Genomic DNA, 25,127 nt, shown 5'->3' with positions numbered 1-25,127 from the left:
GCATTTGTGTGACCCCCTCCCTAGCAAGGTCATCCCCACTGTGGGTACACAGCCATTCATGCCAGTGCAGTGCGGTGACTCCTGCCAGGGTGGAGAGGTGGTAATTTGCCAGATTGGGGAATTTGGCTGAGGCCACCTAACTTATCTCTGCTTGAGAGATGATGTTGTTCCATCTTTCCCAGTGAGATGTTTCACACACAGCCTCTCTCTTTCTCTGGGAAGGTGGTCCAGGCAAAAAGAGCTGATAGCACTCCCTAGCCTATATTAGTCCCTAAACAAACCTGCTAGTGAAAATGGGGGAAAACACCTTAAAAGTACATGCAGCTTCCTTGTTGAGTGCATTGGGATGCTATTTCCAGCAAGAATAGCTCCACCGCACTGGAAGCCAGCAGCACTTGTGGTTCAAGGGTAGGACATAAATGCAAACCGCAGGTAAACAGAGCTGCAGAAATTGAGTGAGTTGGCTGGTGGTAAGGGGATGAAGTGTCTTTCTCAAAGTGAAAAATGGGTGTCCTGATCAACTGTGGGTCGGATCTGGCCGGAATTACCCATGCAGAGCTGAGCCTTGCTCCTTGCCCAGCTGTTAATTAATTGCATTGCCAGAGGTTGTTAAGGGACATTGCTCTAGTAGACTTGTGGCCGAGTTTATGCAATGAAGTTCTTCTGTAAGAATATCCCTTCAGCGGTTTGGGTTTGGTGTTTTCTTCCTTTCCCCAAGTACGAAAAAAATAACTGCATGACTTTCCGTTCGTTTGAGTTCTCCTGCTTTTCTACATCATAGGAGCCTGCCAAAAAGGATGCTTTGGATGGTTTGTGGAAGGAGTTGCTCCAGAAGGGGGGAAAAAAGAGTGCCTGGCTTGCTTTTATAGCTGTAAATAGTTGAAACATTAGGTTCTGTGTCAGTCAGGCATCACTTGTACAGGGAGAGCCTTTTTTAGCAGTTTAAATCCCATCGGTCCAATTTGCAAGCTTTCATTTTTTTATCGTTATAATCTGAATGAAAGCAGGCTACCTAGGCTGGGTCAGAATGCTCTTGCTTTTTGCTGTAAACATCCTTTCTAATGGCTTATTAATTAATCCTGTGCCAGAATCCATCACTTCACCAAAGTGTTTTTCTCTGCCAGTATTTCCATTTATTTGTCTGGGATTTATTACAATTCAGAAACTTTTAGGGTGGCAGACTGTGAATCTTAACATCAATTACCAAGCTAATTTGGATTGAGATACGATGGGAATTTAAAGAGCACTTGCTTTACAGATGCTTATGTGTAATTCTTTGTATGGATGCCCTGCTGCCAGAGTAAGGGTGTGCTGCTAATCAGTAATCCACTTTCAAAGATGCCTGAGCAATGCATCTTCCATGCCTAGAGTTAACTCTTTTGGATGTAAGTAGTACCTAAACTAAACAGAATGTCACAGTTCCTGTGATCTCCTTGCACTCTTGAGATGCAAATATTGCTTGTACTGTTACTTAGGGATGTAAATGATTTGCAAGAAAAAAGCACAGGCTACCGTTTTCTTGGTTTACATTTTAACAGGTTTAACTATGGGATTAGCTCCTCAGTGCAGTTCAGTATAGCTTAATCTGCTTTAACGATTTGCTGTGTGCACACACACGTTGTTTGGCTTTATGTTTCAGTGTCTGACTCAATAAGAACAAGACCATAGTTTCTTGCTGCATGTGTTCATGATGTTCTTTGCAGGATTTTTATATGCTTACGCTTGAAATGTCAACATGAATCTATTTGCTCCTTTTGGCATGTAAATACAAAAAGGGTTAAAGGATCAAAAAGCAGTAGAGATGTTTCCCGGAGAAAACAGCCCCACTTGGAGCTAAAGAGAGATTTTTTCCAGTTTAGCTTTTCAATGAGAGTGGCAGCAATTGGCAGGAGGATCCAACTTTTACAACTATGTTTTGAATGTCAGAAGTACGTTGCTTAGCTACTAGACGCCAAGCCATAGCTGCATGTTTTGATGGGCTCTGAATACCGTCATGCTAATTTTTGAGCATCCAGATGTCTTCTTCTAAATGGCTTGTTTTTTAGGCATGTGTGAGGTACATTTTCTGTCTTTGTTTACTAACTGAGGCCACCATGAACTTCGTGTCTCTGTGTCAACAGAATAATATTTGCAAATCATTTGTCAGCTGAACACGTGTCCTCAACTGTATGTAACTGTTTACATGTAGTTAGAATCTAAATGCTTGTTGTCATACAAGTCTCTAATATACTAATTATCTTCGTTCTGGAGTGACATTTACTTGGATGTTATTTCTGACACCAGAAGAGGCTCTGAAAAGATACCAGCTTTACTTGAGTTCCTTATAAAGGAAAAATCCCATCAGAATTCAGCACCATCACTTCCTTCTCTTCTGTTGTCATTGCTTGTTTAAAGATAAAATAATAACCATTGATAGACTAAGAGCGTGATGGCAGATTTTCCTCATTATAAAGCTCGTACTGCTAGTTCAAATTAAGATCAACATCATCATTCATACTAGGAAGTACTTCCCATGCAAAAAGATTTTTAGAAGGCAATTTACCCATTCTGGATTAAAACATCCACTCACTTTCAGTCATAATCTGTATTTAATTTGATAAAGGCTTTAAAGCAATAGTGCTGCAGAGCATAGTAAATAGTAAATAAATATAAACATGAGTGCAGTTTTGGGTGATACACACAACATGTTAAAGCTATTCTAAGGCTTTATATTGCGTATCAGTAGTGGCAAGGACCATGTAACTATCCTTTAGCTGCACCAAATCCTATGTTTACTCTGTAACTGCAAGGAAAACTTCAGTAACGTGTCTGGTTGTTATTTGTCACCTGGATAGGAGGCTGGGGAAACTTTCAATGGGTACAGAAATTATCTATCACTAAATATCACAGAGATTTATTTGGGTTCCACAGTGATTAGTTAAGTTCCCAAAATCTAGTAAGGAGAAGTGTATTTTCCCAGTGGTCTCAATATCTCATTTTTACCCACAATGGCCAGCATCAATCTTGACAAAGGTCTGATGTGTCAGTGCCAACAGGTGACCATTTTCTAATAAAACCTGTGACAGCTCTATAAGGTGGCTTGGCTTTAATAACCTTAGAGAATACCTGGGTCCCCTGCTGTTTGACTACTTTGTGGTTGAGTCCTTGACAGCAGCTGTAAATTTTTGGGCCTCATGCATCCTCAGAGCATCCTCCGTGGAATACAGTGATCATCTGGTGGCCAGGTGAGTCCTTTGCACCGTAAGGCAGTGGAGAAGCATCTGTTTGGTGGGGAGGAGGAAGAGCTTGTAAAGTCCTCTTCCCCTGCTTTGTTCCCAATGGCAGTGAAGTCAACAGCAAATTTAGAATTTAGTCCGTTTCAGGCTTTTTTATTGCGAACAGTTCTTGGAAGCTGGAAGTAGGTTATCTACAGTCTTCAGGTTTTTATGGGTGCAACAGAATACTTAGCAGATTATTTGTCACAGTAGAAAAACATGTTGGACGTGACTTGCAAACTGCACTTGAACTCAGACTGTTCTTTTTAGAGGTCTAGCCTGCTCTGCAATTATCCTCTAGAATTCATCCAGTCTATTTCATTAGTGACCCTTAGTTAAATTTCAAGTGAACTATTGAATGCGTTTGGACAAAATCCAGTTCTCTTGCTTTCCTTTTCCCCCAATTCTGAGTCATGTGAAAATTAAACCAGATATTTCTCACAGTAGATACAGGCAACAAGAGCAAGAAAAAATACTTTCTGAAGTGCTTGTTAGCATCATCTGTGGTAGTGCCATCATGCCTGGCTCTAACAAAAAGTTCATGCTCAAGCCAAAGGCTTCTGTCCTGCTTTTTCCTACACAGTAATTATATGGGTCTTATGTGTATGATTTAGTTTAACTGTCAATCTGACAGTGCTGTTGAAATTTAACAGCAAGCTTTTGATTATCTCAGCTCTACAGATGATAATTTCATTGCGTGAAGCACACACTTTGTTTGGCTCTAGTTTTTTGTTTTCTTTTCTTTTCTTTTTTATATTGTCATCTTCCCACAATTATTATCCCATATTAGTAAACCAGGTCACTGTACCAACGGTCGATAGAATAATATATTTCACTAATGTTTACTACCCTGAAGAAATTATAATTTGATGTGTCTACCAGTTTCATAGCATTTTTGCCAATTTTGTTGCAAATCTAATACATTTAGATAATGTTCCTGGGGAGAATAAAGTGGGACCTAATTTGTGCAGGAGAAATAGCATGGTTCACACTAATCTACAGAGATGCTCTGAATTTTCCCCACAGAGGAACTACGGATCAGGCAAGTTAAACTGCACATTTTTCCGTGTTCACCAGTCACCAATTTCATAACTGAAACTTGGACCCATGCAGAGTCCAAAATGCTTTACGTGCATTTTGTCAATATTTTTAAATGATCTGTGGTTTGCATAATGCTGCTGTGTTTTCTTTCTATGCTTTAGGGGAAAAAAAAGTTTTGTTAATCTCTCCATTCAGAGCATAAAAGCTTAATCTAGTTTAGGCTCTATTTCTAGTACTTTGTTTCGGAGTGTGCTTGGCTGACGACTGCCTGGTGTCCCCTGTACCATATAAGGGAAGAATGAGAACATGCCTAAATATCTGGTCTGGTGAGGAGGTAGTTTCTGAAGCCAGCAAGTGTAGCATGCATGTGCTAGACTGAGCCCTACATGTAGCATACATGTGCTGAACTGAGCCCCACACACATACGCTGTGTTTTCTTGAATGTCACCTTACTTTTAGAATTCAGAAAGCCTGCTCTATACATTTGATATTTAAATGCCCCAAACTAAGGCCTGTATTTATCGTATTAACCTGAAGGGAAGGTTGTTGCCTGTTTGAAAGAGAACTTGTGAAACACACTCTGGTTAGAGAGGAAACATTGTTTATTCTGTACAGGGTGCTTGGTGGTGCATTGCCACAAATCAAGCACACCCCATGTGGCTTGTTCCTTACCTTTATGCACAAGAGTTTCAAGGTAGTACAGTCCCGGTTACAATGGTTGGTCAGTAATATATAGTCATTGGCTCTTACATTCTCTCATCTCTGTTGAAAGACACAGTATAGATTTATTTCACTACACATGTTCTGTGAGTAAGGGTGTCTGCAGGCAAGGGTCAAGGGAGTGTGATTTTTAGTATTATAATGAAGGCAGTTCCCTTCAGCACACCTTAAAAGTTAGTTTCATTGCCAACTTCTCACTGATGAGATATATGTCCTTGGTCTGGGGATGTTATCTTCCTCCTCTGGGGCCCTTTGGCCTTTGTTCAGTCAGACATTATCTACCCAAAACAAGACAGTTCTTCTAAACCTTGACAGATATTCACATAGTTTCTTCTGGGGTAAGTATCCATCTTCCTGCTGCAAATCCAGAATCAAGTTGACCTCAATTTTTAAGTTAAACTACTGGAGGAAAATATGTGATTTTTGTTTTGCTAGATATGGAAGGTACCACCATTCTCATTTTCCTTGAAAGGTAACCAGGCTTCAGTCATCCTCTCAAAATATGGCCAAAGTAGAAGGGCAAAGCATTATCCCAGTGACTCTGGCAGGAGTTCTTCGTTGCTTCACAGTGGTGGCCATGCCCTCTCCCTGGTGCCCTAACCTGGACATCCCCATGAGCAAGACCCACCAGTGTCTCAGGAAGAGAACTTTTCACAGCAGGCTTCCTCCAGGGCAGCATTCCACCATTTTGGCTTTTAAAGGCTCTCTTTTAAGTGTCATAATGTCGGCTGAGGGGTAAAATAGACCATGCCCTAATTACTTTGTTCACCAGTTAGCCCTTATTTCCAGTGTACTTTTGCTGTCTATCAACTTCAATCTCATGCTCCTTTTGCCTTCTAGGCATCATGCACTCCTTGGGTGATGCCCATAATCCTTTCTGTTTGGGTGAACTTTACTTTCCTCTGCATGTGCCATTCAGCTTTGCTGTGACATTAATAAACTTTCACCCACTTTGCAGGGGGGCATGCAGGAGGGTGAATGCATGAGTCCTGAATACCGCCTGATCCCACCCTGCCTTTGCAGGGCTGTGGTGAGAGCACTGCTGCAGGAAGTCGGAAAGTCATATTTAATTCCTTCCTCTGCTTGAGGGATTTTAGGTCTGTATTGCCCACCTCCCAGGAGAGGTCCTTAACCAGTAGGTTGTAAGCTGTTCCAGGTGTTAAGGAAACTTTCCACCTCTCTGACCAAAGCTATGTCACTGTTTAGCAAGTAATTCAAGATTCATATGGTGAGAAGGAGAGAAATCGTGACCTGAAGCCACTGACTGGAGTGCACCGCTTAGAGCAAGGCAGTCTGGGTTCCCAGGCTGTTTCTGTAATTTACTGCAGGACTGTTCAGTGTAAAATACAGAAGCAGACTGAGGAACAGGGACAAAAATTAGGTCCCTTCACCAAGTAAGCACTAACTGCAGCCTGGGCTAGGGAAGCCTCTGGCACATGGAGCCGCAACTCCCCATGTGCATTGACACATGCAGACCTTCATTGTAGGCCACAGTCTGGTATATACCACAGGGCGCTCTCCTAAGAAGGAGGCTTCTAAGTATCCTCATCTTGGAAAGGAGTTTGAAGCTGGATCACCGTCTCATTGGGCAAAGGCTTTAACTGATGAGCCATTGTAAAGAAACCAGACAGCAATCAAACAAACACACAGAGATATGAAAGCTGTTTGCTATCCTTTAAAAGAAGGTGATAGGCAGCTGTGTGGCCTAATCCAGTTGGTTTTTCATACATCTGATCTAAAAACATCTGTAGGCTTAGCTTCCCCGGGGGCAAAGATGGAGAAACATTAAGCCAGCCAACCCCAATCAAGCTTTAGTATAAGCTAGGTGCTAAACTACTCAGGACTGTAAAACTGTGACACTTTGGGGCTCGTAAGGTCACAAACTGAAAACCCTGTGAAAGGTAGGTAACTCAAAGATCAGAGGACATGTGAGCCAATTTAGTTCTTCTTACATTCCACCAGACTGTCCATGTTGGTGCTTAAATCCTGTTTTGGATCAGGTCCACAGGCTCTGGCCTAGTATCAGGTTTCACTAAGCAGTTTATTCTTGGTTTTAAGCCTACTGCACAAATCAAAGAATTTCAGGTAAAATAAATAAACTGCTCCAGCAGGGTGCCATGACAGTTATCTTCATTGAGAACAATGCCACGTATACATGGCAAACAGCCAGCGGCTCTTGATGTACTTATGAATGCCAAGAAAACTTGGCCTTTAATAAGCCATCTAATTAACTACTAGTCTTATGATGTACAGCTCAGTTTTCCTAAGTCATTCTTTTGCCAAAGCTTAAGTCTTAACTTCTATTGCTGCCTGTGTAGCAAATGCATTCTTCTATTTTGAAACTACTGTAATGTAGATTTGTAATGCAGATCAAGGGCCAGACTCTGCATTCCTTCTTTAGCAGTATCAAGAAACACTTATTCTTCGAAACTTCTGCCACTATTTGGAGGCAACTACATGAGTATACAGATCTGAGTAAGTGATTAACTTTTTAAATAGAAGCCAGACACCAGAGTGAAATAATCATTGGAAACTGTTTTAAAGTATCATGTGAGTCCCTGCTTTCTTTGTGTTTTAGCTGGAATATGAACAGTTGAGGAGACCCACACAGATTTTGTTAGATTGCATCATTACATCAAAGCCTGTTTTTAACAACAACAAAAAAGAAAAGATTTTCAAGGGAAATACAATATTTTACTTCATTAAAGTCTGAGACTGCTTTCTGAGACTGCTTTCTAAGACTGCCCAGGGAAACTAAAAATATAACTATTGATGTTGGTAACAAATAACCCATGTCCAGTACAGCTACATGAGGCTTAAGTCAAAAGAAATTTTGCCATAAAGTTTAGATCAGTGGAAGTGTAAACAGGCATGATTTTCAATAACGTCACTCAAAATCATGCTGTTGGCAAGGACCATGTAGCTAGGGAATGGTGACTTGAACTGATGATAGCAAACTTTTTGGAATATTTGTCTCAGAGATGCCACTGGATAAGCTTCAGTTATATATATAGTATATGCTATGTGGTGCTATGACCAGAAATACATTTAAGTTCAAAACGTGCAGTAGCACGAGAAATAAAGAATGAGACTATGAGTTGCAAACATAATGAAGCTGAGTCTTCAGTAATCTGCTTAAGTGGTTATTGTCAATATCAGCATTAGCTTAAAAAAAATCATCCTCATGCAGTCACTGAGAACTAAAGTCTGCAAGGAAAATCAGAAGGCTCAGCACATACTCCCTGTTCAAAGCGTAGCCGATGCATGCCCTGCTCTAGCAGCAGATGGGCAATCCATAGACATCCCTACCCAATAACAGCTTCATACAAAGAAGCTAACACCAGAAAATATTTCCTGTCCTTGTTTCCAAGATCCTTTACAAGCCTCCTCCACCGCTTCCCAGCTGGGATTCAGTAGGTGGCTGCAGGGCTCCCCACGCAGCCTTGCGCAGATTGCTGGGGAGGCAGTGCAGATGTGGTCAGGGAGCTGGCTGAAGGGAATGTGGCTTTACTATATCACTGTCCGCTGCTTTCTGACGACAAAGCGGTCTCTCTCCTGTCTTCTCCTTTACGGGGATCTTTGGTCCCACACCATCTGAGGACAGCTGTTTTGCAGCTGTGCATGAGGTGTTGGAGGAGCTAGGTAATTTTAAAGATAAGCAGTTTTCAGAATCACTTATTTTCTGCTGTGGGATTGTGGGAGCAATCTTTAACTAATACAGCCCTTCAAGAAATTAATTTTATCTGACCCAAAGTTAAAGGATTTCATAAATAAAGAATAAAGCCTGTTCTGTTTTGTCTAGACAACTATTATGCAATGCCTTGAAAGTTATTAGTGGGTTGCTGAGATGTGTGGATATGTGTCATGCTTGGAAGTGATGGAAATAGAGGAACAGTGGTTTGAAGAAGTGACTGGATTTCTAAGGAAAACCTGGGCAGGCAGGTGGTGCAATGTCAGTAACACATAACATATGAAAAAGAACCAAACATTGCTATGTCCGTTAGTGCTTGCATATGTACATAGCTATTTATTTATATCTAATGAAGGTGGTGTAATGCAATCCTGTGAATAGCTTTCAAAATTTTGAGGGAGGGATTACTAACCAGCCAAAAGTCAGAAGGGCTGCTTACAGTTAACATCCCTGTTGTGATTTTTCTTACTCCACACATCCCATCAGAAGTAACTCTAAGGAATTAGTTTATGAGATTGCCTGCTTAGAAAGACTGTATTCTTTTAATTAGAGTTGTGTCATCAAATCCAGAGGTCTGGTTGCATTTGCTGGTATAGCTTCATAGTCATATCAGTGGCATAGCTGCTTCTTGTATGCAAATGGAAATATAGCATGCACTGGCATAAGACATCTGTGTGCTGATATAATTGTGCCCACACTGGGAGCAGTGCTGATGTAAGTATCTACGTAATAATGACACCCAAATGCAAGAAAAGACCATATGACACAGAATCTGCATGCAGAGACAAGGCCTGAATTAATGTGTTTTATACTATTATTGGCACTGTCAACCTGAAAGTAATTTAGACCTCCCCCAGTAAGCTGCTTTCCATCTGATTTATGTTCTTTTTGATACTTGTGTAAGAATTTCCATTAAACTGCTTGTGTGGATTCAGTTCAAATTACACTAGTATAAAAATACCTTACTTCCTATACAGCTTACACTCATTATTTAGACTGATTATATCACCATGAGAAGGTATTTTTATTGGTACTATGCACATGCATTTTTCTGAGTTTTGTTACTCATACTGCTGTAGGTAAACCACTTCCAGATACATTTACATAGAGTTATACATAAAGGGCTAAATGGATATGAACCCAAGCAAAAGTAATAGGAGTTTCAGGATTGTATCTTCCTTGTTGAATATGCCACAGATGTTTGATGCTATAATAACATGACTTCACTTAGGGCCTTTTCCAGCGTTGGTCCAGAGATGCTGAAAATGATATGAAGTTTATTTGCCTAAATAAAACTGGAAAAAACTTGCATTTCCTTTGAAGTATTTGAAAATGAGCATCCTTATTCTGTACCTTCCGATAAGCCATGCAGAGCCAGGAGCAAAGTCTGAGGAGCTGATTGGATACCAAGGGTGGGAGCCAGTGGGATTCAAGAGAAAATTGCATATTATCTGCATTGCTACACAATGGAAGTTTTTCTTAAACCATAGATTATACCTGTGAATATTTGGGAATTGAAATACTTTTGAACCTTACTCCTTCTCTTCTTGTGATGCTGTGGCATTTAAACCTTGATATTAAGTAGCACCAAGAGTGAACTTACCAAAAAGAGTTCCCAGACACATGGAAGTCAGAACTGATCCCGAAATTCTAGCTACATATATGTAATACTGCTATGTAATTTTAGCTTGAAAATTTCTGTATTTCATCTTGGTGAGAAAAAAACCCTACTTCTTTTGGTAAAGAGATGCTTTGTCACGGTATCTATGAACTCTGTTTTTCTTTGACTTCAGTGGGATTTGAATCCTGTGCATTTTGAAGTTTGCCTAAATTTGAAACTTACCAGTGGACGTTGTTGACCTGAAGCCTTATATAGGATATCTGTTAGTCAGATGGATTAATTATGAAAGGCTTCATGAAAGAAAGTCATTACAAAAAGAGATCTGAAGGGAAAAAGTTTTAAAAATAAAGGGAAAAGGCTGCTCTTTGATCATTTTGATAATAACACTTGATAATCCTGTCATACCTTGAAAATGACAATTTCATTCAACCACAATGAACTGTTGAAGTGTTCCAAAATGGTGTGGTACCATGGTACCTACTTTTCCTTCTCAGCCAAAAGAGTGTATGTGCATTCAGACTACTATTCCTCCCTTTGCTTCAGAAGAAGCACGCAGTAGTTACTGCTGCTGATTAAAACCCTATATCTGGCCAAAGCTGCCTTCATTATTATTACCATTTTGGAACAGAAAGTAAAAACCTAATGCTACCTGCATGGTTTTTGGAGACACCCCATATCTACAAGTAGGAAACATGATCGAACTGTTGCATTAGTAAGACTAGGAATCAAGGGGTTTTACACTGTCATACCACTGAGTCTTTAAGCAACCTGTGAGAATTGCTTAAATAATTGGTATATTGGGTAACACATTATTGATCATTGTACTACCTGACAGATGTGACATGCGGTTTAATATATAATAATCTAATTTCTTAAGAGCAAATATAAGACTTGCCTTTGGAAAAGAAAGACGATCTCTGGTTCAAGGACTGACCAGGAACCTGAAGCTTTCTCTTTGTGCCTTGGTTCATTTTCCGTAAATAAAGAGAATATTCTATTTTTATTGTCAATGAAGAAATGGTTTTATGGTATGTATTTAGAGCACCTCAGTGTAAGTTTGAGTCTCTTGTATGCATTGCAGAAATATAAATTTAACTAACAAGAATTAGTTACAGAAGGTATCCAAATCCTGTTAAAGTCAATGGAAATATTCCCACTGACTTTGCCACGGGTTGGATTGGATCATTGTATCATACTTTTAAACTGTATTAGATGGAAGCTTGTATTGATGTTTTTGTCCATGTTCTCCGGTTTGCAAAGGGTTGGTGACTTTAACCTGTTGTTACGTATGGATGTAAACATTTAACGATTTTTTGTTTTTTCCTTCCTGGGCAGGATTTATGTGGGCATCATTCATGTGATACTCTGGGAATGGCAGACGTTGGGACCATATGCTCTCCTGAGCGCAGCTGTGCAGTGATTGAAGATGACGGCCTCCATGCAGCTTTTACAGTGGCTCACGAAATTGGTATGCAGTGCCTTTTCTGTTCACTTGCCAAATCAAACACTTGTAACAGCTGCATTAGTAACCAAAATACTTCGCAATTAATTCCAGATTTCCCCTGGTCCAGATACTCACTTGGGGATTAAGGCTGTATACATATGCACTTCAGGGTTAACTAATAAGGGATCAGAAGGCAAGTGAAGGCGCACAGTAGGTGTTTCCTTTCTGACAGTGTCATTTCTAAGCAGTAGTTGAAGTGAAAATTCAAAGTCTGCTGCTACTGTCCGAAGATGTCAATACACATGTCTCCTGAGAAAGCATTTGGCCCGTCTATTGTAATTTGCATACATTTAGTGCACACACAGTGGAAAATAGCTCACCTTTTTGAAGTACTTGCATGCTCTACTGTTATGAAACATTTTCCTAGGACAGTGCATTAACTGCATTGTGGAAAAAAACAGAATTCTGATCTTTTTCTAAGTGTATGGAAATTCCATCTTTATGGTAAAATATGGTACTAATGTGAATCTTGAAATAAGTTAAATATTATTTAGATTATAAAGATTTGGTCAAAAAAACCTGTTCAGATTTGTTTCAGTTTCCACCTCTGAATAGCAATGTAATGTAAGGATTTAAGATAGAATTAGTGACAGAAGAAAAGTTCATAGTTTGTGATATTCCATCTGTTGTGATATATTCCTTCAGAGAGGCTGCTGCCATTTTGATTATTTTTAATTTACTAATGTTTTGTGAGCTGTGTTCACTGGAAATACATTCGGTATGAGGGCTGTTCACCTTGGTGAGTGAACAACAATTTAAAAGTGGAGAACTTTTTTTTTTTAACTTTCTTGGAAGGAAATAGCAAGGAAAGGAGAACTTGCAGAGAAAGCCAATTGCTGAATTGCCTTGTACCTCATGCCAAACCGAAGTAAAGTTTGCTTTGGGAGTATCATTGCGGCAGTTCAATTTTCAAGTAGCTAGCAGGTAGAACCCAAGAGTTGTGTGCCTTATATATACAACTGGATCAGCAACCAGAGGTCACCAAGTATGAAAAAGCAGCTGGGGTGTTACTGACCTGACCCTTCAGTGTTTAGGGAACCTAACCCTACTTCTCTGATGGTGCTGCAGAGAAATGAAATCAGTAGTGGCTGGACTGTGATCACGTGTTGCATGAAAATATAAAATGTTTGTGGCAGAATTAGTCCCCAAAACAGAAATCTTGTTTTAATAAACAAGAATATCATTATGAAAGAAAAAGCTCTCTGAAATCACTAATTCAGAGTATTTGGAGATAAGTGCAATAATACATCAAATACAACTTCACATCAGAAGAGTTTAGTGGCATCAAACCTGGATGCTGTGAAGCTAAAGACCCTTCATGAACCTGTCTGGAACTGGGCCAAGTAGATTGGCAAACTGCCTATCACTCAAAGGCCAGTCTGCTAAAGGGACTGCTTGTGTGTTCTTGCATCCAGAAGCGATGCTCACTGGTGAAGGTTTAGCAGGCATTGGCAAGGTCAGACAAGGGACCTTCTTGCAATGCCAGTGTTGATACATTTATCTGTGTGTGAAGAGGTGACTAATGTGTCTCGACTACCAATAAATACATGTCCAGATAGATTAAAAATGACAGAACATACATCAATAAAAATAGGGGTGAGCATAAATGTGCATATTACTACCTTGAATTCCACACAAAGAAAATGTAAACAAAATTAAATATTTTTAGTGATCTAGAAGCACATTTTTGACAAAAGAGACATTTTCATACCTAAACATTTACAGGAATCTGTAAAAGCTATAATTTTCAATGTAAAAGAGGCATGAATTGAAATTAATAAATAAGTACCCTAACGGAGAAAAAAACCTCTAGTTTTGAAGCTGTTTAAAATAACATCCTTTTTTTTCTCCTTACCATAAGATTTTAAGAAAGGGGGAGTGTCAAGTCGCAGAATGATTTTTGTGTGTGTGGCCTGAAGTGGGTGAAGTTGAGAGGAAAACACAGCTAAAATTGCTTAAGTACTTAAATTAAAGGTAAAAAAGGATGAAAAATAAAAGTGTGGCATGGATACCCTTTAGTTAAGCACTTTGGGGAAAACCTTGCTTTATTTTATTTGGAGACCAAATTTCTTCCTATGATTCAGATGCCTTAAACTTCCCCCTGTCCTATGGGTAGGGTGTAGCTTTAATTTTACAGTGGCTTAGTTATTCAGTGGAATTCACCTGGCTGCATAAGAGATGTCCTGTGAGACTAAGGGGATGCTAAGGGCTCTAAGCCTAAGATGCTTCTTTCTGTCAGTAGAAATAGCAAGGTGAGCTGCTAAATGAATCAGAGTCACCATCTGCAATTTTTTAAATAACCCTGCTGCACGTGCACAGGTAGCAGATGCACCATCATTAACATGGACTTGATCTGGAGAATGGCTATGTGTTCTCACTGACTTCCATAGGGATCTGAATGCTCTTGTTTCCTCTCTGAAGGATCCAAGAGCATTTTTTAGGATCAGATTCTTTCTTTGGAAGGCAACCAAAGTAAATGGAACTGCAGCTCAGACAAACAGGGAGATGCACAGCCCAGGGGCTGAGGTTGGATACATGCATAGGAAGCAAAAAAGTTGCCAGGGTTTCTACTACTTTACATGTTAGATGTTTATTTTGTTTCTTTCAGATAAAATCCAAGGGTTTTGACCAGTGGGTTTTGAGGGGAAGAGTATGAATGAGTAGCAATAACAGGCAAAATCTCCAAAGAGCTATAAACAAGAGCACAGAAAGAAATAGGTGTAACCAAATTCTTAGTACAACTGATCAGCTGACAGTAAGAGGTGGAGATCCATATACACAGACTAACAAGGTTGGACCTGAATCTTGTCCTACTTCTATGTAGGAAAATCAGGAATAATTTGTCTCCAATGTCAAATGCAGAAAATGAGGATAATGCAACAGAAAAACAGGAGGAATGCTTGTAACTTTGAATGTGATAATCCAGTTTCTCCTCTAAATAAAAGGAAGCAGTGCTAATAGAATAAATGTTACTTTTAGATCATAGCCTGTCAAGACATCCAGCTACTAATAGTAAATCCATATATAGTTATTTTCTAGCAGAGGACATGCTGCTATCAGTTTGGACAGCAGCAGCTTTGCTGTCACAAAAACAGTCTTCTGGATTCTTGCCTGAAATCATCAGCTGACATCCATGTTGTGGCATATGGGTGTCTTTTTTGACTTTAAGCATCTCCTTTAGCTATGCCCCCATAGCTTTCCAGGGATATCTGAGCTAGCTTAGGTGCAGTATGTAGACATTTTCTAGGTCTTTGTTATTGTCTGTAAAAAAATTGTGTTTCCTCATTTTATGTACTTCCCTGCTTCACAGAAACATCTGGAGAAAAGCATTAAAGAATCTATGACTGCGCATAATCTCAACATTTATTTAATGGTTTTCATAGGTCAGCACTAGTATTTTGCTTCTCCATATATCCCTTACTAAAATAACCATCAGGAAACAAAAATAACTAGATTCTCACTCTAATACTCTGGAATTTAGGGTTGGAGATTTGTCGCTTTTACAGTTGAATTATAAGCCAACCTGTGCATCCTGTAAAGATAAGCAGGATCCAACATTACCAACAGACACAGTCAATCAGTTTGAAGTTACATTTAACATCTCTTGTGATGGGATATATCTCGTGCAGGACAATTCCTTGTTTAGTAGCCTGGTGTTGCATTTTGTGATACAGTAATGATTTCAGCTGACTTTGGCTCGTCTTATGCTGGAGTCCCCCATGCTTCCATACAGACAGCCCGCCATCCTAAAGGATTTGTTATCTACAAAAACAAAATAAGAGGATTTCAAGAGTGGAGCTACTGCTCATTTTATGAATAGGTAATTTCCCAAAATCACAAAGGAAGTTTCAAGGAAATACAAGGATTAAACTTGTCTCTTGAGGTTTTAGTCCTTAAATACAAAAGCATCTTTCCTGCATTCTTTAAGCAGTCAAAGCTCCATTTTAGTTCAGCAAGAGTTGCATGGGTCTAATAAATTATATGTGTCTTTATTCTTTCCATCAATCTCAAACAACTTTTTTTCTTTTTTTTTTTTTTAGAGGAGATATAGAGAAAGCACTGCCTTTTTGCTCAGTGGTAATGTTCATTTGACCTTTTGCAGAGTTCCTATTTCTCTGTTAAGCAACCACGCTGACATGTTATTACTCCTTCTATCCTCCTGAGTAATATGGTTTACTGATGTTCTTTCCAAGTATTTTATTTTTAGGATATAGTTTTTAAATTCCTACATGGAACTAATTAAACCTCTGCTCATTAGTTTTCTTTTATCTTTTATATGTGACTTTAGAGAAAGGAAGGCCAAAAGGGGGCATAAAAGCAATGTTCAAATATATTAAAAAAATCATTGCGAAAATTTTGTAATGTATCATTCTCCATGTCCACCTGGGACAGAACAAGGAGTAATGGCTTTAAATTGCAGCAAGGGAAATTTACTTTAAGCGTTAGCCAAAATCATCTAACCAGAAGGACAGTTAAGGACAGGAATAAATTGCTTGGGGAGGCTGTGAAATCTCCATTACTGGAGGTTCACAGGAGCCGGCTGGCTAAAACAGCTGTGGCTTAGGGGACGCTGATCCTACCCTACAGCGGAGGGATGCACAAGATGGCTTTTCAAGGTCTCCTCTCAGCCTCATTTTATATGGTTACATGAAGTTATCACAACTTCCTCCACAGCTATACTGCGTAACACCTAAAATCAAGTACAGAAACTAAAACCAGAAACTGATGTGTTTAATACCAAATCTTTTCCAGCATGCCGTCATTCTGTGGCATCTGCCACCATTGAGGACTGCCACCATTGAGGAGAAAAACATCACAAGCACTGTCAGCAAAGTGTAGTGCTTTATTATTATGTAAAGAAGCCATTTTAGAAGTGAGGTATCACTCGTGGGGTCCTTACTCAGGTGCTTCACTGAAATACACCAAAATACCATTTTGCTGAATTCTGATTGGATTGAAAGTATTTATTCAGAGCCTGAGTGTGTATTTATTTGAGTTGTAGACCTCTGTAGAAGGAGGGTCATGTCTACCACGTCTAACCAACATAACCTTTACAGCAAACTGTATGATTCTGACCATTCTTCAGAAAAAAATTAAACCAAGAACAATGTATTTGATATTTAAATGGTAGTCTTGGTTTTGCTGTCCATAGAAGAGCCAAAAAATACTCATTCCATATTTTACTTCATGCTCATTTTGTACACACTCAAGAGTAACTAAACACAGTCATCTTTTCTTTTCCACTGCTGAACATGTAGCCGTTTGACTTCAAGGCTGTCAAGATAAAGCCGATAAAAGATAAGCTTCAGACTTGACAGGTACAAATCTTTTGTAGCCTTTCATTTCAAGGTGGATAGATTGCCAAGGGCACAGAATCTCATAGGCATATGAAAAAATGGTGACGGTTGTCTCACTTTTGTATTATATTTCCTTCATGACAAATGAAGTTAGGCAAGTATCCAGGTAATCATAATTAGGCAGATTTGCTTTCTTAAAATGACAAAAAAGAGAGAGAGAGTACACTCATCCAAGTCTTCTCTGATGATATACATCAGGAAAATTGCTGATTCCTTCTCTTTGAATGTTTTTCAAAGTTCCATCTAAAATTCTGCTTGCAAAAACTCTTGAATTAAGCCCTCATGAACATAATCCCCTTTGGTTAAGAGAAAAAATGGGCAGCCAAAGCTTCACAAGAGGTGAAGAGTGGGGCAGAAAATTTAACTGATGCTTCAAAATGCAAACATCAGCTGTATGAAAGGTCGCTAGTTAAAATTTGGGGTAAAAATTCTTGGCTTGCTCAACAATATTTTGATTAACTTATACTGTTATATGGAATATATAATTGTTCCACCTGCAGCACACATGGTGCTTAGCACAAACCTTTTTTAGTGAAACTGAGACAGTTTGTATGGAAAAGTGGAGACATGGAAAGGGGAAATTGGTATGATGTAGAAAACATGAATTTTCAGGTTCTGAATATGCTTGAGCTTTTCTTTGTCTACCACATACTTTGAAGTCTGAGTAGGTTGGGGATCTTTGCCTTTTTAATGTCTGTGGAGCTATTCTGTCAGAGCAGTGAGGAGACAGGGGGCAAGTTCTCAACCGGAGACTTCAGGAAGTGACTCAGACACAGCACTAACATTGCCCAAGTTTCCAGAGATTTTCTGGACTTCTGCTGTTCTTTGTGTACATACAACCTCATGAAGAATTAGATGAAACAGGCGCTATGCTTTTAAAAGCTGCTACAGATCCTGAAACATCCTAACTCTAAGCCAAATACATAGAGTGAAATGTCTGGTTTTGCAACCATAGGGAAATTGAGAATTAAACTGTATTTTGCCTAATGTTTCAGAACCATCAGTATCAAAAATTACCCTAGAGACATGGTTTAGTGGTGGACTTGGTGGTGTTAGGTTTATGGTTGGACTCAACGACCTTAAGGGTCTTTTCCAACTTAAATTATTGTAAAAGAAGTCCCCTTCAGCTGTGTTTGGATGAACTCCCAGTCTTCCACAGTGCAGAGGAAAGTAGGGATTACTTTCCTCCTTGACAGGTAAATACTACAGATATGATCATGTATTTTTTGTGTGGAAAGTACTTCCAGTACAGAGAGGAAGACAGAACTACCAAATAAACAGACAGCAGGCAATGCCATTTTTAGATTCTTGCACCATCTACTCTCCCATAGTTCATTCATTAACCATGAGCTGCCATGAATTACATTCTTTGCAAGTTGAGTTGGACAGATGTGCAATGGATGTCACCATCTCCCACTTTTTCATTAAAATTAATATTTATCTTCTCATGACCTATTAATTAGCATAGTAGGTGTAGCATGGACCTCCAAGACCACGTCTTTTTAGTGATTATTTGAGTCTATGTGGATTATAGTGATTTCTGATTGCCTCATCCACATTGCATGGACAGAATCTTGCCTGCAAATTGTCTGTCTGATGGTGGTGATGTATCACTATCTATCTTCTGTGTAACAAAGTCTGTTATAACAAGCTGTTTCAGCAGAAGTTTGTTTTGTGTGAAGTCTGCAGGCCTGGTGTATGAATGTCTTATTGTGGCTTTTTTTTTTTTTATGTCTGCTCCTGAAAGGAAGCTGCACTTCAGACTATTGTTTCATTCAGTCTGAAGAACTCTTTTAAGTAGGAAATATTAAAAACTACCTCTGGGCTAGAGATGTAAAAGAGAGAGTGATTTTTTTTTTTCCTTTTCATAAGTGATGGATAGCAGTCAAAGAAAAGAAAAATTGAAGGAAAGTTTAAGTATAAAAAAGAGGAATACCCAGTTTTTTATTTTATGCGTGGTTTTTGCAATCTTGTGTAATTCAAAACACTTCTGTTTGGTAAAAAAAAAAAACAGCCCAACTTTATTAATTGTTATTGCTTAGGTGTATAATTTTTTATGCAAAATTCCCATTACTTCAAGAGGAGTTCTGAGTAATATCATTGTGCAGTTCTTAATGAGGAGGCAAGTACTTGCACAAGTTAGAAAAACAGTACATGCTGAAAGAGATGATTTTATTTTAAAAGAGTTACCTTGTGCAGTCTTTGTTTACCAAAGGAGAGAGCGAGCAGCTCTCTCGTGCTGAAGGTATGGGCTGGTGATTAGCCCAAGGACTGTTGAGTCAGGAGCTTCCTGAATCCTGATCCCGTGAAGGCCACTGGGTAACCCTGGGCAAATCACTTGACCTTCTTTTGTACCCCGGACATCCCCACTGAAAATTAGGTGAAAGGCGTGATCTCACTGAAAAACACATGCTTCATCAGAGCTGAGCTTTTCTAAGAAAACAAATTACAGTGCCTGCAGCATTTTTTAGCGTGTTGTGTCACTTTGCATGTGTCCTGTGGTCAAATTCCTCAAGACAAGTGGAATTGAAGTGCAAGAGCTGTTCACTTCAAGCACTAGAGATCTTTATATGTCTATAAACAAGTTTATTGGGGTTTTTTTCCACATGAGCCACCACGATTTGTGTTTTAGCAAAAGCCGGGTTTTACTTGCTGTACATTGGGGACTCTTTTTTTATTTTCTTTATTTCTATGCTTGAGATACCAGTGGAAAATAAATGACGTTAGTGTAATTTTTGCATGCTGTTCACTCAGAGAAACTCTACAGATAGTCTGGCAACATATTGAAAGAAACTTCAGAAATGTCCAGACTTATGTTTTGCTTCACAGCACTCTTGGGAAGAAGATAGCTGCAGTGCAATGTGCTTCACCACATATCCAACATAGCTGTGATGAGCCCCTGATTTACCTGCACAGCTCTTTGTGTCCTGATATTAGAGAGGATGTAAGTTTTAGCTGACCTGCCATAATTGCATTGGCGTGTTCCCACCTTATGTTATACCCCATTCCTACAAGGTGTAGAAATTCTTTATAACCCACTGGGGGTATCGTTTCCTGTCGGGCTGCAATGGATGTTGGCCTTCAATAGCTTGTGTAGTAGTCCTTGTGCAGGACAAGGCCTACTATCAAGAATGCGGACAGTGCAGGTGAACAGGGATCCAGGGATTGCTGACTGCTGCTGACCCCTTCATGTCTTGCTTCAGGATATAAACAGACTGAGCTATGCCAAGAGCCCCTTGCTGATGATGTTCCAAAATATACTGGGGTCCAAAGTCTGCAGGTTGCTTTCATACTGCTTTCAACAGTTTACTGATGTAGTCACACTTTGTCTCACTTCAAGGGGAGAAAGAAGGCTGTGTGGAAAGTCTGTCAGTCCATTTAGGTGGTTGGTCTTTTTGCTGCATGGGAAGGAACCAATTTACAAGAAGACTGGCTCCTCTTCACTTGCATGAGGGTAAACCCTGCCTCCTCGCCATCTGTTTCTTTTACCATTTTCTGCATTCCTACAGCGTAACTTAACTAAACACCATCCTGCTGGTAAAATTATATTATGTCATTTTCACTCAGCGGGAACTGTCAACACCAGTAAGATGCTTCATTAAGTAGAAAACATCAGATGATCTACTAACCCATTCTCAATCAGTCATCATTTTACACAGCTGCTGGAAGCCTATTTTTTCTTTTTTCAATAGCATGGTTTGAAGTTCACAGTAGTACAAAATGGTGTGGTGCTAAAATTGGCATTGTTTTTAAGCGTCTTCTTTATAAGATCTGTGTTCATAAAGTCTTCACTTTTGCCCAGAGTTTTCTCTGGAATTATGCTTACATACAGGATCACTTGAAGGATCACCTGTAACCTTTTCATTTTGGTTCTTCCCACCAGTAAATGCCAGAAACCACCCTAATGTCCTGAGGAATGTGTGATAATGCCAGCATGTTCATGCATGCAAGGAGAGGGTTGAGAGAGACTTTTCAAGGAGGAAGGGAAGTGTTCCTTCTTTAATTCCTGGATGCAAAAGGATGAAGGATGCAGGTGCAGAAGTACTTTGCTGGTCTCACTTCTGTGCTAAGGAGAGCATATTTTAGCTAAACACTATGTAGAGATTACAGATCACCATGAAATTTTGAATTTTGATTATTTTTAATGAAATGCAAAAACAATAAGAGCCATTGAAAGTTTGTCATATGCTTTAATCTGGTTGAAACCTGCTCAAAATGCCTTCAAAGACAAAGTTAGAACAGAGAGAGATTTAGGTTGTGATAAGAATTAGGAATTTTAGTTCCATAAAATTCCTCAAAAGTTTCATTCTCAGTGTTTGAAAGCGTGCATACAAAGTTAACTGGCAAATTGGTATGGAGAGCTAGAATCCATATATTTAATGCTATAAACAGCTATTATCCTTTGTAACGTCACTGGTGGATGGTAGAAGTTCAAATACTGACAATCAGGACTATATCTTTTGGAAATGATTCACTACCTACTACTTTTTTCCTTGTAAGGATTTTCTAAAATTATTTTTGAATAATTAAAAAATGACAAGGGAGATTCATAAATACTTTGGGAAGCTTCTCAAAAAGCTGAAGTCTGTCACGTAAGTGACTTAGTTTGCGTCATGCATTAGAACAATGGCCTGAATTAATATGACAAAGTAGACACTGTTAATGAGGTACGTCCTCGGTTCACCCCATTTGTCACTGTTAAGTATATATGTTATGCCGCACTCTAATTAAAGGTGAAGCCGGTAGCTTGACACTTTCCAGAAGATGACCTGGTTTCAGTTTCCTGTGCTTTTGCCAAAATATTTGGGATGAGATGTTCTGTGCTGAATAGTCGCCTGAGAAACATTTAATTTTATTTCATTTTAGTTATTTACTCTGAACTTCTCCACAGAGGCTAATCTTCAGTCATTTCATGGAAAAATTTTCAGTCTCTCTGCTCCAAGTGAAGAGCTTGAAATTTGGCTGCAAGCTTTCTCATATCTGAAGGATACTTTTTTGGGCTGTATGAAGGAGGAAAAAGAAAGGAAGACAACTTCAGTTCACAGTTTGGCAGTTACATTCTCTGCAGAGTCAGCACATCTCTCAGAGTAGAGAGGGAGGAAACTACGCCATCTTTAGGCAGGGAAGCCAGGAGCAAGCACAGTATACTTCCTGGCCTTCTCCAGTGGCATTCACATTGCTTGGCTTGTAGCACATCAAACGTACTAGTTTGATGTAGTGTGACCACATTGCTCTGACACTAGGTAGTATAAGCTGGGGTTGCTTACAAATTGCACTGCAGAAGGAGCTGGGGCTGAAAAACGCACGTAAGAAAGAGAGAAAGGTCTTTCCAGAGCCAGGGCTGATGACGTTGGTGCAAGGAGGAACTTACACAAAAACTGTGTTAAAAGAATGTCATAGGTAGCAGACAAACTCAGAGATGTCCAAATTGCACATTCAGAATAATCAGCATTAACAGGGCCTGTGTGTATCTGCGCTGTATTAAGTCTTTTATTGTATGCTCATGTGGGATGTCTGTCACAAGAGATGAACAAAGTTACGAAAGGTGAAGTACAGTTATGCAAGAAGGGATTTGTATAGAGAGCAAAGTTGTATCTCAAATGGGTGGAGTGTTGCAGAGCGTTGTCAGAGGTTGTTAAGGTTAAGAACCTTGAATTCCTCTCTGCAGACTGAACCCTTCATATCACAGAGTTTTGGGTAGTTCTGAATGGTGCTGTAAAATGTTGAGCACTCTGAAAAATTAAGTTCTCAAATTGCTGATTTGCACCCAACTATTATTCCTACCCTACACTGAACATGCACTGTGTGCCATGTGATTTTATTCAGCCGAACTTTTTGGAACACTTCCTCAGCTTTTCTTATTCACCCAGAACTGTTTAGTACCAAGTCCAATGACTTAGAAATGAAACTACTTTTCCACTGACAGAACCTCGTTACCTTATTTCACAAGCATGCTGCAGTGAAGTAATTTCTACAACTATGAGCACTCTTGGGGCATTAAATACAAAATCATTCTTTCTGCAACCTTTAAGCATACAACTTATCCTAGAGAAGATTGCTATAGTGGGGCTTAGGTCTAACCAGCAAAGTGTTTTCTTGATTGCTGGGCTATTCTTTTGCAAATATTTCTCTGTTTAATTGATTGGTAGTATATGCATATTCAAGTGCATGGATTCAAGTAAAATGTAAGAAGCTGGCTGAAACTCCTGACCAGCTCTGCAAAGCAGAGTGTGTGTGGTCCTGATTTAAATGAGGAGCTGTGCTGTGTATTGAGGGGTCTGTCAACAAAAGCTAGAGGATAGGCCTAAAGCCCTCTCTAGTAAATGTTCACTTAAGTTAACAGAACACTGGTGAAATGTACTACAAGGAGTTACTTAATGTCAGCAGAAAATGGTTCTAGTTATACTACTACTAAGCATGTGTTGAGGTTCATTAACCTGTCAGCTCTGCTCATAGTTCTCAGACATGAGGTGTGACCTGATGCCATTCAGTGCATTACCATAAATACAAACTTAGTGATAACACTATATAGGACAGCAGCCAAAAATAACATCATCTTTGCATTTCCTGACAATGCACGTTGTTGGTGTTTGGGACTTTGGCAAAGTCAGAGTTAGTCCTCATTGGCATAGTAGCTGCTGATTCATTAAACGCTTAGCCTGTGACACTCCAAAGAATTTGCTCTATAGCTTAGAAGTGATGCACTGATTATTTGGTTACTCTGTCAGAGAAATGCATCTGTTTGAAATAATGATCTTCTAGTGAATTATTTTGCTCAACACTAGCATTTGGCTTAAATAAAACAAAGATGTCACCTCTTCAAAGCAAGTATTTATATAGTGCTATATCAGATTGAAACTTTACATGTACTTACTGATATTCAGCCATGCCTTGGTGCAGAATAGAGATAGCATTATCTGGCCTGTACACTATAAGTATTGCCAAAGGAAAGTGTTTTTACTCATCCGAAAAAAATAAGCCCAAATCTTGCATGTAAAACCCACCACTAATTAGGTACACATTCAGTACGACAGTTTGATTCATGATGTTTCTGCAGCAATGTACTTGATTGTAATAGCAATCAGCAACAGTAGTGACAAGGAAGGGAGTACTAACTCTCATCAGTGTTAACCCAGGTTCCTTGAATAAATTCCTACTAGCATTTATAATACTACAGGGCCTTTTATTCAAACAGTAGCTGTATTTGAATGAATTTGGTAAATGTGTGCACATTAGGGGAAGAGAGAAAAAAAGATAAATGTCCCCTTCATTTTCCTTCCCACCTCCCCTCCAGTGGGGAGGCAGTAGCTGCAGAGAACTGTCTGTTCTCAGTCATCACTGGTAAAAGATCACTTCTCTTGTCGCTTTTCCAGTAACTCCATCATTAGGTCAGGAACCCAGCATATGAGTAAGGCTGCCAGATGATACCTTGGCTTCTCTCACAGGACAGAAACCCTGATTTCTGATCTGCAGCTGTAACACAGACTTCTGGTCAGATAGCTGCTTTCCTAATCCCAGATACTGCTCAGCAGTGAGTGCTGTCTCCATCTCTTTCCTCTTGGCTGCTCCCCCAAAGCAGGTGAAAAAAAAAAAACCCAGCAAGTTTATGTAAGGCAAATAGGTGAAACTGGCTGATTTTCTTCTTTGCCAGCCCATATTATAGGTAATATTATTTTTATTACTATTGTCATGCCTATTACTATGGATATCAGAATATGATATCCTGCCATCAATGTCTCTACTTGTGTCACCTTGCAGCTAGTCTACAGCAGTTATACAAAAGCATGAAGCCAATGGTATGTAGAAGGCTTTTAGTTACTGCAGAATAATGCATCTGTTCAGCTGCTATATGAGGACATCAGATTTATTTCTCTGTAGTGGCTTTGATGGGTGGTCTTTGTCCTTATTATTAAAACACTCTTAGTCTAGCCTTGGATGT

General features: G+C 39.3%; 1 protein-coding gene across 1 annotated transcript in view; it reads left to right on the top strand.

The window, feature by feature from the left end:
• The window catches only part of ADAMTS5 (ADAM metallopeptidase with thrombospondin type 1 motif 5), a 42,073-nt gene that overhangs the window by 2,081 nt on the left and 14,865 nt on the right, over positions 1–25,127 (top strand). The window contains exon 2 of the mRNA XM_030476662.1: positions 11,663–11,795. Coding sequence (XP_030332522.1) covers positions 11,663–11,795 — 133 coding nt within the window. The remainder of the gene's footprint in view (positions 1–11,662; positions 11,796–25,127) is intronic.

Source organism: Strigops habroptila, chromosome 2 (assembly GCF_004027225.2).
Source record: "Strigops habroptila isolate Jane chromosome 2, bStrHab1.2.pri, whole genome shotgun sequence".
NCBI classification, from domain to species: Eukaryota; Metazoa; Chordata; class Aves; order Psittaciformes; family Psittacidae; genus Strigops; species Strigops habroptila.
This window is presented reverse-complemented; position numbering and strand designations above follow the sequence as displayed.